The 17,285-nt window shown below is 40.4% G+C and overlaps 1 protein-coding gene across 2 annotated transcripts in view; it reads right to left on the reverse strand.

Annotated features, from left to right (window-relative positions):
- Nucleotides 1–4,307: 4,307 nt before the first annotated feature.
- Nucleotides 4,308–17,285, reverse strand: part of SLAIN1 (SLAIN motif family member 1) — a 51,117-nt gene continuing 38,139 nt past the window's right edge. For both annotated transcript variants that reach the window (XM_065675807.1, XM_065675806.1), the window contains 3 exons: nucleotides 10,440–10,604; nucleotides 8,769–9,066; nucleotides 4,308–5,266 (listed from right to left, as the gene is read on the reverse strand). In XM_065675807.1, the coding sequence (XP_065531879.1) occupies nucleotides 5,191–5,266; nucleotides 8,769–9,066; nucleotides 10,440–10,604 (539 nt within the window). In that variant the 3' untranslated portion in view covers nucleotides 4,308–5,190. The remainder of the gene's footprint in view (nucleotides 5,267–8,768; nucleotides 9,067–10,439; nucleotides 10,605–17,285) is intronic.

Consider the following 17,285-nt stretch of genomic DNA (forward strand, 5'->3'; position numbering starts at 1 on the left):
TAGTTCTTTATCCACCGAGTGGTACATCCACCAAATTGGTATCTCTCCAATTTAGAGACAAGGATGTTGTGTGGGACAGTGTCAAACGCTTTGCACAAGTCCAGGTAGATGACGTCAACTGCTCTACCCCTGTCCCATCAGTTCCATAGCCCCATCATAGAAGGCCACCAAATTGGTCAGGCAGGATTTCCCCTTAGTGAAGCCATGCTGGCTGTCACCAAGCACCTTGGTGTTTTTCATGTGCCTTAGCATGCCTTCCAGGAGAATGTGCTCCAAGATTTTACCAGGCACAGAGGTGAGACTGACTGGTCTGTAATTCCCCGGGTCTTCCATTCTCCCCTTCTTGAAAATGGGGGTTATATTTCCCTTTTTCCAGTGATCGGGAACTTCACCTGACTGCCATGATTTTTCAAATACGATGGCCAGTGCCTTAGCAACTTCATTCGCCAGCTCCTTCAGGACCCGTGGATGGATTTCATGGGGTCCATTGGACTTGTGCACATTCAGGTTCTTTAAGATGGTCTCGAACCAGATCCTCTCCTACAGTGGGCCCAAGGTCTTCATCCTCACAGTCCCTACGTCTGCCTTCCAAGACTTGGCTGGTGTGGTCAGAGCCTTTGCCAGTGAAGACTGAGGCAAAGAAGTGATTCAGATCCTCAGCCTTCTCCAAATCCTGTGTAGCCAGTTCTCCTGACAGATTCTGGAAAGGGCCCACATTGTCCCTAGTCCGTCTTATTCACTATGTACCTACAGAATCCCTTCCTGTTATCTTTCACATCCCTGGCCAAGTTTAATTCTAACTGGGCCTTAGCTTTCCTAACCTGGTCCCTAGCTTTCCAGACAACATCCCTGTACTCTTCCCAGGCTGCCTGTCCTTGCTTCCACCTTTTATAAGCCTCTTTTTTCCTTCAATTTTTCCTCAGCAGCTCCTTATCCATCCAAGGAGGTCTCCTGGCCCTCCTGCAGCACTTCCTTCTAGCTGGGATGCAGCACTCCTGAGCTTGTAGCAGGTGATCCTTGAATATCAACCAAGACTCTTGGGCCCCCCTGCCCTCCAGGGCTATATCCCACAGAACCTTACTAAGCAGTCTCATGAAGAGGCCAAAGTCTGCTCTTCTGAAGTCCCGGGCAGTGAGCTTGCTGCACGCAATTCTCACTGGCCTGAGGATCTCAAACTCGACCATCTTGAGATCTCTGCATCCAAGGCTGCCCTGAAGCATCACATTTCCAACGAGCCCTTCCCTGTTGGTGAGCACAAGGTCAAGCATGGCACCTCTCCTTGTCGACTCCTCTATTACTTGCAGAAGGAAGTTGTCTTCCACACAATCAAGGAACCTCCTGGATTGCTTGTGCCGTGCAGTGCCATCGTTCCAACAGATGTCACGGTGGTTGAAGTCCCCCATGAGAACAAGGGCCTGCGAGCGTGAGGCTTTTCCTATCCGTCTGTAGAGTGCTTCATCCACAGGTTCTCCTTGATCAGGCGGTCTGTAACAGATCCCCACAGTAATGTCTCCCACGGCTGTTTTCCCTTTAACCCTGACCCACAAACTCTCTGTAAACTGCTCACCTGCCCCCAGACAGTGTTCCATACTCTCCAGCCTATCCTTAACACAAAGGACAACTCCCCCTCCCCGCCTGCCAGGCCTGTCTTTTCTAAATAGCCTGTAACCTTCCATTCCAACACTCCAGTCATAGGAGCCATCCCACCATGTTTCTGTGATGCCTATTATATCATACCCCCGTAGATATGCACACATCTCTAATTCCTCTTGTTTGCTCCCCATTCTACGGGCATTTGTATAGAGGCATCTGAGCCAAGCTCAAATGAAGCCAGCTCATTGGCTGGAGCAGCTGAAATATCTCTACATCACTCCAAGCATTTATTATATTATCTTATAATAATCTTATAAGATATAATTATAATAATCTTATTTATCATATTATCATTTTAGTTTGGATAGATCTCTTGATGAAGACACTACAAGTCCAAAGATTACTTCAGGTGAGGAGGTAATGGATGAACGCACTAGCTGTAGGGATGAGAAAGGAAAATTATTAGGGAAATTTATTATGCATGCAGGCCTTTAACCTACCCAGAATATTAGGTTCTAGAAAAGGCAAAGACATTTATGGTGCTGAATGACTGGAAATGTAGAGGTTTTATCCCCAGTGACTAAAAAGGGAGGGGAAAAAACCTTAGAGAAAAAGGTTGAGTCATGACTCTGCCATCAGCTCAAGAGCTGAGCCCTACTACAGTTTCAACAGAAGGAGACAGGCAATTTTGGGGATGCAGCAACAAGGAGACAGGAATGGGATTTGCAATCATGGACCAATAGAGAACCACCAAAGAGGGAGCAAAGACAGAGCTCTCAAATGTTCCGTTACACTTAGATACTAAGTTTTGGTTGTGAAAAGTAAGCTTGGTTCTTTACTCTTAAAAATAACTGAGTGGCCTTGCTGTTTGCAATTGCCCTGGAGGAGATTCTGCCTCCCACAAAACTGAGCATGACAGAGGTGGTTTTATGTTGCATACTTCACACGGTTTGCCCCCAGTTACACTTCAGTGAAGTACGTGACACTATGCAATAGTACCTGGTTAGTTGATGCTAATTTCAGGGGAGACAGCCAGCTCCACCATCAAAAGGCAAACAGCAGGAGTATCACAGCCTGTGCTTGAAACCAGTGTGACTCTCTAGATTCTTTTGAGGGTACAAGAGATCAGGCTGCTCACACCTTGCATTTCCTCCTGAAGTCTGATGGTACCCAGAGTGACAGATACTTGACAGAAACAATTAAAACAGCAAAGTTATAAGGTTACCAAATCCTGACATGATGTATTGCAAGGGAACAGGATAACTAAAACAGGAAAAACGATGGCATCTTAACTTAAATAGCTCATTATATCCAAAATGCTTGACTCTCCACATCACATGTTGTAATGTGAAACTTAAAAATGCAAATCACAAACAGTTGGGCACCTTCCTTTTACGTGTTGGCATCATACATAAACAACACTGGAAGAAAATATATGCACTGGGTTCAAACCAAGAGCCTGGAAAATAGAAGAGCTTTAACTACCAAAAAGAAAACATTTTCGAAGTATGTACTGCCCTCCTGTGTACAACTCAGTATTACCTCTAACAGTTGCAACCTATTTGTAAAATTGAGAGTACTGTAGGGTTGTGATGTCCCAGACAATGGAGGAAAACAGGTAAAATCTTGGTGCTAGGGAAAGAGTGAAGAGACAGTTCTGACCAGGGCTGGCACAGACAGCAACAAGCAAAAGCTAATCATTGCCACTAGACTCTAACCATTTTTCATGAAATAGAGAGCACTGGTTCCCCAGCACCAGGAGCCATGACAGTTTATTAATCTGGGAGGTTCTGCAGCCCTCATGTCACAGGCAAATATCAAAGCACCCTCGCAAGCTGGCTCTGCACCCCTGCCACAATCAGTCCAAAAGCAAGATAAACAATTAAGGACAACAGTTTGTCCACAAACGACTCATTGGTTTAACCAGCAGTAATTTTTTCCAATGAAAGCTTCTTATGAACTAAGTTTGGGACACTCCTGTTGGAATACTTGCCTGTGTAGAGATAATTTCATCATTGGAATATTTATTGATACCCTCTTCAACAGTTCTGCCTTTTTTTTTTCTTTTTTTGATAAAATGGATTTTAACTGGATTATAAGAACTAACATGAAAAATCTATTATCCCTGGTAAACAATATCATGCTGTGCAGGGATACTACTGCACTACTATACAATCACTTCTCAGTGTAATGAAGGTTTTACTCACCACTAAATGCTTCTCCTTTTTTTCTTTTAGCTTGCCCGTTTAAGAAATGCAGGTCCTCGAGCAAATTCAGAGCAAAACTGAGAGGAATTCAAAGCCACAGTGAAAGACCCGCTTGGTACACAATCTGTTTCCCACTGTAAGTCATATCTGCACTTGCAGAATCTGAACACTGAACTGAAAAAGTTCTTAAGCTCATAGTAAGATTGACTAAAAATAATACATATGTCTTCAATGAATACCATGGCTTCATAACACAATTAAAATGACCCAGAAATTTTCAGCTGAACTTAGTTAGTATTTGCAAAAATCCAGCATAACCTTTACAAATACTAAATAATAAAAACTTTGAGTAGATGTCAGTTGCTAAAGTTTGATAATGTTTACACTGCACGCTCAAGAGCTGAATTATTGCTGAAATAGATTCTTTATTTCTGAAACATTCCAAAACAGCAGTATACACAGTTGTAATCAAATATTAAGTCATATGCCATTATAAGAAAGCATTGATTAGTGCAATTGGATTTTGTAAAAGGTCTATCAAAAAATTTATTTGCATTAAAACTCATTTTCCATAAGCAACTGTTAATAAAACATTACAATTTAATTCTTTTGTAATAAAGTACTGAAAATCAACTGTAGTTTTAGAGACCACTTTGTAAGTGCAATGTGACTTTTGCTGCCGTTTTAAACACAAAACACTATGACAATTGAACAAATGGCGAAAGACCAACAAAACCATGCTGACCCAGCTGGATGGCAATTTCCAGTGAATGCTACTTTTTTTTGTGCTTCTGCAACATAAATATACTGCTTTGTATTGCCAATGGTACCACTTTGTAAGATATGCTCCTAGCGCTAAAAAAGTACATTACCCCAAAAATATTATTTATGGCACAGAAAAGTTAAATTATCTCTCTGCTGTTCAAGGTTCAGGCAAGTTTAAATGAACTTAAGTATACAAAATAAAATGTACTGGAAACACTAGAAAAAAATTCAAGCACATACATAAGTCCCCCCCAAATTAAAAAAAAATGCATGATGACTTTACACTAAATAAATTAACTTAGAATTTCAGGATGGCAAAGCTGCCCAAAAGCATTATCTCCTAGTTCTTTCCAAGGAAATATTCTGGAACTTTCTTCAGTTCCATATGCCAACACTGTCATTGTTAGTCTGGTAACAATGCAGCTATTCAGGTAACTGATTAAGTGCAGTATTTAGTACTCGAAAAGATGTTCATTTTTTAAAAATGACATTGCATTATGGATGGTTACATATTAAAATCCCAGGGGAAATAATACTGTATGACCCTCCTTTCCCAAACCATTGTTACCCAGCCAGCTGGGTAATGAAATCCACATTATTTTCCACTGTTGATGGGTATCCTTCATCAATAGCAGCCGTCTCTCCAGTTCCCATCCCGCATCGTGCTGAGTGATGAAAGTGGTTTTGGAGGCTGAAGAAAACTGTATTAACCAAATGACAGAAAAAGGTGAAGGAAGTCATATTTCACGCGAAAGATCAAGGTAAGAAACATCATTTACTTCTCCAGTGACAGTGGCTTTATGGCTTACTTAAAGACATCACTCTGGTTCATTTCTGGCTTCACACTAATGCAAATATAGAGATCTACAGTGAAATTAAGGCCACTTCCAATGAGACCCCATTACTGTTCCTGGTCTTAAGAGACTAAAACCTCTGTAAAAAGGAATTTGGTGAATAACCAGCATGATGATGAGACCCCTCTAAATAGGAAGATTTGTGTTTTCAGGGCTAAAGATGATAAAAACCTATTTTTGTCACTATGGTCAGCAAAGATCTAACAGGAAGATCTTCGCAGTTGCAGAACTCTACCAAATCTTGCTCCAGACCTTTTTATCCAAGACCCGTGACAATGTGTTTCTACCCCACAGCTGAAGTCTGAGAGACGCCATTCCCAGCACCACCACTCCAACTTGGAACTTGCCATGCTCCAGGCCCTCACCCTCACAACCAAGCTGCTTCTTTCACTAATCAGTGAGTGCTTTTTCTTATTATAAAATGTTTCCTGACCACATTCCAAACTCTCCAGGTAACTATGGTGGCAGCTGTATCTTTTAAATCTTTCAAGTAAGATTAAAAAAAGGAAAACCAACCATCTCACTCTGTGTGACTGCCAACACACTGCTGATGAGGAAGGTTCTCTCTAATTCATTGCAAACTTATTTTTATTTCACCAGAATTTGATGAAAATAAAGCAGCTCAATTCCATGAAACTGTTTCTTGTAAAGCCAGGTCTCAAGCTTTGTTCTCACACTTTTTCTTTGAGAGGGCCAAAGTAAATAATAATTAACTAAGTTGAAAATAACTAAGAATATCACTGTATATCCCGGGCAGTGAACAGGCACATGTGCCAGCACTGAAAACCATCTCAAACAGGCACAGGCTGTCAGTATAATACCCTGTGGTTTGAGATAACAGGTTTTGAGGGTCTGCAGTCCCTTTCTACTTTTCCATCACCAGCTGGATTCCAGTGACTGGCACCAGGCACAAGGCAGCAGGAAAAAGCAAGCCTTCCACCCTGGCTCCAGAGCTGAGCTTACACTGCTACCATGCCTGTGCCTGATACCTGGGTTGATCCAGACTCTGAGCTGCTGACTGATTTCCTGGCTTTAGCTGCAACCTGCTTCATCACTGTAGACCTATCTGGAGACTGGGACCGTTGGCTGACCCTGGTCACCATCAGTAATTCTCTTGGTTGGTTACTGTAAAGCAGCCTAGCTATCCTGCTCATCTCCCAGTACACCTTGCCATGCTGCCTCACATAAGGTTAGAAAATGAAGGACTCGAAGGCAGGGGTCTGCAAGAAGCCCCAAGCATAGAACTGGAGAGGGCTGAGGGATTGTCTGAATCCATTCAATAGGAACAAAAAAAAAAAGTGCTGTCTCACTTGTAAGGCCAAGAAAAGATGGACTGTACGGTTACAACTTTTTTACGCTGCATGTGGATGCATGAATCTCAAGCAGCAAGGAGAAAAGTGGTTAATATTTAGCCAAGTTGTTACCTTGTCTATTATAATTTATTTTACAAATCATCTAAAGTACTCCCTTATCCTGTGTTTGATCCTATGCAGTAAATACTGAAGTTCCCTAATGCCAGTCCTATATAAAGTGTCTAACAACCTATTTTAAATAGCTAAAATATCAGTAATTTGGCTACCTAACAGCCTGGCCATACGTATGAAGACACACCTCTGCTCTGAATGTGTACTTATCCCTGAACATCTGATCTATTTAAAAAATAAAAGACCTGTTCTACTTTTAATCAAGTAATGAACAGAAACAGTTTAATTTTTCAGTCTAGACTCTTGACTGGTAAAGTGAAATACCATTCCTTGGAATGACCACGGTGACAAAAATCAACAGAGAGAAAATCTGCCTCTGATGGCTGAACTGCTTCCAAGAAAATTCCACATGAACTGAAACTGCCCTTATTTTCCACATGCATAAATAAAATGAATCAAGGGTCTTAAAGAATTCCTATCTGCCTGTGCTTTTAGAGATGTATAAACTTGTCATTCCTACAGTGTAATCCATTAATTCCTACAGACCATCCACCATCAATGATCACTGGTCTGGCTCTGTGGCAACACAGGATCCTGCTAAGGTATATTTGAAGGTAAGAGGACAGGAACCCTGACTTTCTGGACTATAAATGGCTTTGTTACTGATCTGAAGCAGCTTTGAATAAAACCAGCATTGAGAGCGAGGTGTCTCACCCTCCCACTGAAATCTCAACTTTGTTTTTCTTTAATATTGTCTGTTGGATGCAAAGTTACAAAATAGCAAGGGGACTGGTCTTCGCGGCCTAGGAAGTATCTTTCTCACATGTTGCTATGAAAGATTTAAGAGCCCTGAAGAAGATCACGAAGTGGGGGAAAGTTAGAAAAAAAAATGGTAAGAAAACCATCTACTATAAAGAGCTCTAACAGAGAGAGCTCCAGCAGAGAGCAAAGGAGGCTATAATAGAAATCTCATGGTACAGGCTTCGTCAAAGAAGAAACCTGATGGCTCTTTATGAAAGTTTCACCGCAGTTGGTCAAAATCTGTTGTCAGTCACATCAGTGTAATTCCCAAGTAACTCAACCAAAGTGAGAATGTGAGCAATTGAAGTTACTCTCGATTTAGCCAGTTTAGTGAGAAGTATAAAAATGGTGAGATCTAAACGACAGTTCATCAAACAGAAAACCAGGTGGTCGTACAGCAAGCCCTCACACAAGGAGGGATGCATGAGATGAGGAGAAGTAGTTGGAAGAGTTGATGCAAACTGATAGACATTTCTCTTTGAGAAACTTCATCACCTATTAATTACAGAACATACAGCTAAGAGTACTTACTCTTAGCTGTATGTTCTGTTATCTTTATTCAAGCTTATTTTAATACCCTAAAAAAATAAAATCATTTGGAAGTTAAATTCTCTTGGAAAAAATGCAAAAATACATTCACTTAACAGCATAGCTCATTGCCAAGTATGTGATATTTCAGGATTCCCTGTTCGCCTATTGTCTCCCAGCTGGAGTTGAAGAGAGTTCAACACAAGACTATACTATCCAAGACAGTTTCTTCCTCACAATGCTGTAATGTCACAAGCTGCATTTTTGCAGTACACTGCCATTCACAACAAGAGGGATGCATTTGCTTTATTTCTTATTGACAGGTGGCAAACCATTCTTACTTGTATGTGATTACATCCTATCAATTACCATAGTTTACTAGGAAGTACCAGAAAAACCTGTTTGCTATTTCTGGAAAGAAATCTTCACCCATTCAGTGACTCAGCATTGGGAGCTAGAAAATCTTCTGGTTTATAGCCCCCCAAAAAACCAAAAACAAACACAACAAAACCAAGCCAAGCAACTGAACAAAAACACCCAAACACAATCTAAGCCAAAGCCATCCACATATGGAAGGAGGCCTGTTTAACTCTTACCTTCGAACTGGCTGTGCAATTTTACTCCTGGGGATGCCACTCCCATTGATGGCCAGTGATGGTCTTGGAAGAGCACTGCGCCCTGTAATCCCTTGACTGGCAGTCTTGTTTGGCATTGGGATCCCAGTGTTAGAATATAACTGCAAGTTATTGGACACAGGAATGCTGCTGCTGCTACTATTGCTACTACCTTGTACAGTTGGGCTTACATATGCAGTAGCTTTGAGAGGCTGTCTGGCAGACACTGGAAAATGTCCCACACTGTGAACTCTGTGTTGAAGCTGTCCTGGTGATGGAACTGTAAAGAGTGGTAGAAAAGGAAGCAGCAAGGTCAATATGCAACAGATGATGCTAGGTAGTATTACTCATTTCTAGAGAGATATGAGTAAGGATAAATCATTATATGTATCATTATGCATTACATCATTATCAATTTATCAATTTACTTACTAATTAGGAACTGCCAAAAGTTCCCTTGTATTCAATACTGTGTCTAGTAACACTGCAGTGAACTAAAATACCCTGTGCCATCCCCGTCCTGAACAAAAATCTCACCCCACCCTTCTTTCTCCCCTCAAAAAGGTTTTATTAGCCATTACAAGCACACTAATTCCACCTTTACAAAAAGAGCTTTAAGTAGGAGAAACTGCTGAACATACAAATTAATTAGTTAGACCATTTAGATTTTGTAAGTTTGCTGAGCATAACCATATCTTGGTTAAGGAAAGTTGCATAAAGCATTATAAAACATCACAGGAGTCTCAGCTTTATGTATAAAAATAAGCAAAAGGCTATAAAAAGATCTTGAATATAACCGCATATTCAAAGGCAAATGTTATGTAAACTATCATTTTAAATCAATGCTACTGGCTCCAGAAGCTTTATATACAGATTTGCTACACAATCCTGCCCTCTGGTGTACAACCAGGCATGCATCTGTTTCAGAGGCCACACATCAAAAGCGAACTGTCAAAAGCCTGAAGCACATAAAACTAACACAGCACATACAGACCAATCCTTTTTCAACTCTCAGCAGATTATTTAAAGACGCGTTCTACATTAATAATTATAACACCCACTAGATCAATACTCTCTTCATCCCCCCCATCAAGAAGTCACCTAAACTGAACATATTACAGAGTAATTTTAATTCCCCCACTCAACAAGTATATTACACTTGCGGACATAACCCTCTGTTTATCACACTTGCTCAGAAGTGGCTTAACTTCAGCAGGAGAGAGGTCATGTATTTTAAGATATTATTTACACAGTGTACTGTAAACCCAGCATTGTATAAGTTACCAAGAAAAGCAGTTTTCAATTCTAGTATCAAAACTAAAAATATAAGTTTACAGGAATTAATTGCATTACAGTGCTTCTGCACTACCACTACTACTTACTGGTATTATAATTTTAGTTTTACAGTTGGCACAAAAGGAATGGGAAAAGAAAGAAAAAAAAAAGGTGATGAAACTCTCAATAATGCATAGCAAGACTGGCAGAATTTGCTTTCCAAAACAGAAACTTTGAAAATCCTGAGCTATATTAAAATCTGGTGCAAAAGGAACACAATCTGATTTTAACTTTTCATAAAGCAGAGGAACAGTGACTGGGACATATATTTTATCACTGTCAATTCCTTGCGTGCAGCCAAAGAACACAGGTACTTACTACATGATTGCAACCTTGAAATTCCATTACTTGCTCCATGCAAATTGGAGTCAAAGCTCTGACTGTTCCTCACAGTGACTGGAGAATTAGCAAAGCCAGCACTGCTGTTAACAGTGGGGGTACTTGGCATCCGAGCAAGATTAGGCATGCTTCTTCGAAGTTTATCTGAAGCAAAAGAAGACAATGTTCATGGTCATGTCAGAATTTCCAACAAACAGATGCAGCCTCTGAACAATTTCTGTAGAAAATAAAAATTAAAACAAATTAATTCAGAAATTTTTTGCTCTGCAGAAAGAATATGAATATGTTATTGACAGCCTACTAACTGAACCCTTCTGACTACTGTAACAGCAAGATTATTCACAAATAATTTTAAAGACATCAATATACAGTACATTTTTGGAATCACAAGGATTTAAACACTGAAGTGTCATAATAGGAAGAGTTTCACAAAAACGTGTAAAGTAGGTCAGACGAATCATGCCCTGAACGTGCCTGTTTCTTTGCAGTGAATACAAAGTAAGGCTGCAGTGAAAGTCAGACAGATGTATCTACACCGTGGATGTATGTCTAAAGACAGGTGAGGTGAGTCCATCCGAAGTGACTGAAGTCTTGCTTTCAGGTGCCAATGAGATGCTAAAAAATTCCACTCAGTACCTAACCTTATTAGCATGTTAAGTTTCTGCAGATGGCCATGCACAAAACCTGCTAAGTCTTGATGCTTTTCAGTTGATTGGAGTCCCGGGTTGACATCAGGATTTCCACATCTGGTGGTTCTCCCTCCTACCCCACTTGTGGTGCCTGATTTGGTGGGCTTTTTCACAACAGGCCTGTAAGGGTCTTCCACAAGAAGAAAGCTGCAAATGCCTCAAATGCATCTGGGTCAGGTTCAACAGCTAAGGCAAGTACCCAAGAAGTCAGAAGATGTCTGCAACTTCACTCACGCTAGCTGATTTGGACACAGAAGCCAAAACTAAGGCTGATACATTAAAAGGACTCCCCAAACACAACAGCATTAGATAATCCAAGATGAAGCTCTTTTGGTCTCTTCTTCCACAGGGCCAAAGGATGACTCTATTCTGTATAATCAGAGGAGACTGGTTGGGGCAAAAGGGCACACACTGAATGACCTGAATTGCCTCCTGTGACATGACAGACTTCAGTAAAGCACAACTGTGGGGAAATAATAGGTCAATTGTTAAACAGCAATTGACACTATAACTAATGCTGGCCTCTTGGCCAGGTTGACAAGCACCAGTGCTGTGCCCCTCAGAGGTGGCTATGTTTCTTATGGCAACATGGTCCGCATGGAGGCCACCAGCTCCTGCCCATGCCATAGGTTCCAGTGCCTGGCAGATGTTTGCCTCCAGTTCTTCCACTACAACAGAAAGCAGGGGCACACTTGTCTTAAAACAGACAGCTATGATGGCTCTCTCCAGTGGCAAGCAGGGCATTTCAAGATTGATGGTTTGGATTTTTGCACAGAAAAGACACATCACATGGCTTGGAACTGCTGTTCTGGGCTGACCTCGTAGCTCACACAGGGCAAGTTGAGTCCACAGAAATAACAACTGACTTATGAATCTCTGCTTATCAGTCCACATAAATATATAACCTATTTAGCACCAGCATGAGCTCCTCTAATCCTTAAAGCTGCTAAGAACTGATGACTAATAAGAATCGACAGTACAGACCTAGCTATACAAGGTATTAATAGCCACTAACAGTAACTTTAATATATGTGATGCCTATGTAACTCCAGCAAACAGTCACAGCAAGGCTATAACTCCAGCTGTTTTTTATGACTGGTCCTCATGATAAGAATGGTACAAAATCCTGCAAATAGTCAAAAACATCCTTGTACTTCAAAGGTTCAGCATTTCTAATCTCCATGTCCCAGGTCCCAATTACTAGTGCCTGTCTGCCCTAGACACCGTACCATGTACACTAGCTCTGTGATGATAAGATCTTCTTCTCTTCCACCTCACCTAAGGTTGACTTTCAGTTACTACAGGCAGTCAAACATAGAAAACCACTGCTGTCTAGGAAATAGTTTAAATATTCCCATGAATTAAATACACTACATTTTCATAGTTTTTAAATCAAACAGTAGATATGGGAGGTGAGATAGGGTGGGGTTCAATGCAGGAAAAGGAAATGCAAGGTTTTAGTTCCTGGAAACTAGAATACAACCAAATCCTAATAAAGTACCAGCTTAAGGGTAATCCTTCATCAAAGAGTTAGAGCTGTTGTGCTTCAGTCACTCCTCACTAACGATGGCAGGCTGAAACTGTCAGTGGTACGGCGATAAATGTTAGCAAAGGAATTATCACTGTGGTTCAGTCAGGTGGTGTGTATTAATCTCACTCATATAATAACAATGAAAGAGTTATCAGGCTTCCAAAACTGTCCTGGGGATGAAAACAATGGCATCATACAGCTACTAGATAACTCTATTTACTGAAATAATCATGATTTTGCAAATTGGAAAGGAACTGTCTTCCTATGATGCAATCCTTGGCCCAGAGTGGCAGAAAATTCATGAATATGGGATGTTCATAGCTACTGTTAATTCTAGCCTAGCCTACTCTTTTAAGATCCTAGGTCCTAAAATCCTAGGTCAACATTACAGCACTTGGCAAAAAAGGTCTGAGCAGAAGGATGGTGGTAGGGAAAATGGTACTGCGTAAAATAGTTTTCCTAATACTATTCATGTATCATGTCATATAAGCAGAATTCCTTAGACTCTACATGCTTTTCCAGTCAGGAACTGTATCAGCCAACACAGGCATGATCTGAGCCTTGAACTGTCCAGTGGCTGCAGCTACAAAAGCAGTAAGCATAGGTACAGAAGTAGCTTGGATTTCCTCCATGTCATGGACATCCACGTCCTTTGCTTCCTGTTCATTAGTCCCTTCTCCTTGCAGCAGTCTGCTCTACTGCTGATTCATTCAGTCCTCAGGCAGCAGGTTCCTGCTGTACCTGCAAGTTCTCATCCATCAAGCATCTGTGTTTACTTCTTTGATGGGTCCTTGTGTCTGCTGAGATAAATGGCCCTGAAAAGCAATGAAAATAGCAGGTCAGTTCTGTGTTTGGGGAAAACCCAGAAATGTTTGTCTTGATGACATTCTGCAGCTTTCATCTCCTTGGATGATGCATCCTCTTTTATCTTTCTTGAAGTCTCTGTCACCTGTTCCCCTCTTAAGAACAGTGAAAAGAGTCTTACAGACATTTTGTTTGTAAATGGAACGCTGGCTCTTGTGAGCTTGAGTAGAAGATGCGAGTTATGAGATTTTAACATTATTTCAGGATGCCAAGACACGACTAGAAACAAACTTGCTGGAAATATATGAGAAGAAAACAAAAGTGTTTTTCCAAACTGCTAGTAGCAAACCTTCCCTTCCTACAGCATTTTGTTCTCCTATGACTGATAAGAAAATTAACAGAGAGGAGGAGTGAAAGAATAGAGATGTATTCTCAGGTAAGAAGTAATTTGCCCAAATTGTCCTGTTTATGATGAATGCTGAAATTTGCTACAGTTTCTGCTACCTCTTCTGCACTAATCTGGTTCAGTGGCAAGCCTAAAAATATCAGTTGTTTACAGTTTGTTCTGTTGGGAAGATGTTGATATTAACACCACCAAGGAACTCCAAAGGACTTGTACCTTCTACAGCATCCACAGTTATTGTGACCCACTACTGAGTCTCAATGATAATTTAGGCCAAAGTAAGTATGATGTTTAAGTAGGATGCGGCCATATAAAACATCACAGATAATCTTCGCCTTTCCCAGGCTTCTTTGAGATGTAACAGCATGACCTACAGACACTGTAGTATTGAGGTATTAAGTTTAAAGAAAATGCAAATTCACACAAGGGAGTTAACCAGGAACTGTTTATTACCACCTTCTCAGAATAGTTCATGCATACACACACATGCTTGTCACTTCATGAGTGCTGGTGGCATACGTTGCCCCTTTTTCACATATGGGCAGCAGAATGATGCACCAAAAATCACCTACAGCATGTTTATGCTTTCTCCCCTATGTGGTATCCATGCTGAATTGCCTGCTGACTACAGCATAGGAAAAACAGAGAATTGTGAAATACAAGATCTTCTGCCCTCTCCTGAAAATGTGCATCCAACAGCACAGATCATATCCAAGACTGGTGAGAAACGGGTCAAAAAGCAGGCAAAAGTGTCCTTTATTTTGTCACGCATTCCACAAAATTACAGGAAAGACAGCAGTTTGCCTCTTACTCAGATGCTTCAGTTCTGATTTTTTTCCAGCAAGTTCTTCCCCCCAGTGCTGTTGCTTCTCTGAAGTCAGTCTGGGATCTGTGGCCCAGCTTCTTTCTGGCAGGCCACCAGAACAGGCATCACCTGCTTCTGTCTTCTGGTCCCAGCACTGCTGGTGGCTGCCCCCATTTCACTGCTTCTATTTTTTTCCTTCTCTGACCTAATACTATCACTGGCCAAAGATTAATGTCCATGTAGCACACAAACAGACTTTGCCCTCAGAGCAAAGCTGCCCCAGAAAAGGTACTCTTTTGGTGGGCTGCCAGGCTGGGATTCTGTAGCAGTTCTTGATAGCCAACATCTTCTCTCTGCCAAAACACCTCATCCAGCGAGGCTCTCCTTGCAAGGAGGGCTTAAGTTGAAGCTACAGACAAGTGTCTTCAGACCCATTTATTCACTCATTGTTATTCTCTGCAAGTGTTGTCGATGTTTTATTTGCACAAAAGGACTCACAAGCCTTGCCAAAAGTGCACGATCATTAAGGAATGTGATACAATGAATCATAATTATTAGTGTCTCAGAAATCTGTATCATTGTATAACCTACGTTAGCAGTTCATTACACATAATTAAATCCTTCACACAAGCCCTGCAAATTCAACTCTGCCTTATCCATACTATGCGCACAAATAAGTTAGAAAAAAAAATAAGGAAAGAAAATCTGTGCTTTTCTATTTTAAATATTATTTTATATTATGTAGTTATTCAGAGTTTGTTCTGAAATCCTTAACAAACTTTTAGACTCAATTACAACTTCACCTTAAGGGAGTAATTTCTTTTCCTCATTGCTGAAGACCTGAGTTGAGTATCTGCATTACATTCATTATGTTTATAACATTTATGACATCCCAAATACACCAGGGTCTTGTTAAAAATAGTTACAGATACTTACAGCAAATTAAAGATTTTTCCATTATTCTTCCATAACTTCTCCCCAGATTACTATTCTCAATACAACTTCAAAGGTGACAAAGTAAGATTTTTTTTTCCCCTTTAATAAAATCTGCGACAACTTCCTACAGTGAATTCCGTTCCTCACTGAACAAGAGAGGTTCTGAGTATAAAAATACTCTGTAAATCCGTAAGAACAGACCTTTACCCAAACACACAAATCCATGTTAGTCTATACTGAACTGGTATCTAAACACCAGACTACTGCCCTTGAAATGCTCCTCTTTTATTTCTGCTGGAGTTTGCTTAAAAAAACACTCAAACAAACAAAACTCAGCAGCTTTCCAAATGAGGCAAGGGTGTTGGAACAGCTGATGATGTTCATAATATTTTCCCTGAGAAAAGTTATCCTGCAGAAGCATATGCAATAAAATAACTCAAAAATAGTAATTTCTGGAAAATAAAAGCAAAATTTTCCAAGTGAATTGTATCTGTGGCCTGTTTATATCAACCAAGCTAAAAACTTTAAAATCAACATGAAAAGATAATGTTAAATATACGTACAAATTAACCAAAGAGCATGCACTGCTACTCAGTGAAGGATGTATTTTTCATCTACCCCTTCTTACCGCATTATCATAAATTTCTTCTTTAGCTGAAATAGTTTATCCAAAATACATATTTTCCAATTTTCAGACATTATTAAAATGGACACTCTAAATTGCACATGAAACAAAGGGTACCTGGAATAAAGTTTATGAGTAAGCTTATCTCAAGATCTGGTAAGTGGTTCTGAACACAAGAAGATCAATCCCATTTTCAGTATCCTGTCTGCCCTGCATTTTGACTCTATGGATGATTTCACAGCACAGTAGTTCTGTTACTTCTGGTTTCAGAAAATCAGAAGAAATAAAGGGCATAAATATTTATTCAAAAAGAGTAAAGTGAACCAACAGAAATAAAAAAATGCTTAAAAAAATGTTAAAATGAATGAGATCACTTCTGTGTCACAGTAAAAAATAAGAAGTGCAACTTTTTGGACCACACAAAGCAAGAAACAGCTTGGTTTTATAATATTTGGTGGTATTTCTTGTATGAAAATGACTAAACATAAATATTCTTGATTATTAGTAGAGTTAGCGACATTTTAAGCTGTTAACCATGAAGTTTTTCAAATTAGAGGAAGGGCAGAGAGGTGTAAATGTATAACTTTCCATTGCCAAAATACTGAAAGATTTGTAAAATTATAAAACACACTAAGAACCTGAACATAAAGAACCTGAACATAAAGAACCTGAATGCGCACAGGTCCATGGGACCTGACGAAATCCATCTGCAGGTCCTCAAGGAGCTGGCAAATGAAGTTGCTAAGGCACTGGCCATCGTATTTGAAAAATCATGGCAGTCAGGTGAAGTACCCGACGACTGGAAAAATGGAAATATAACCTCCATTTTCAAGAAGGGGAAAATGGAAGACCCGGGGAATTACAGACCAGTCAGTCTCACCTCTGTGCCTGGTAAAATCTTGGAGCAGATTCTCCTGGAAGGCATGCTAAGGCACATGAAAAACAACAAGGTGCTTGGTGACAGCCAGCATGGCTTCACTAAGGGGAAATCCTGCCTGACCAATTTGGTGGCCTTCTCTGATGGGCCTATGG

The sequence above is a fragment of the Lathamus discolor genome, chromosome 4, assembly GCF_037157495.1.
Source record: "Lathamus discolor isolate bLatDis1 chromosome 4, bLatDis1.hap1, whole genome shotgun sequence".
Lineage (NCBI taxonomy): Eukaryota > Metazoa > Chordata > Aves > Psittaciformes > Psittacidae > Lathamus > Lathamus discolor.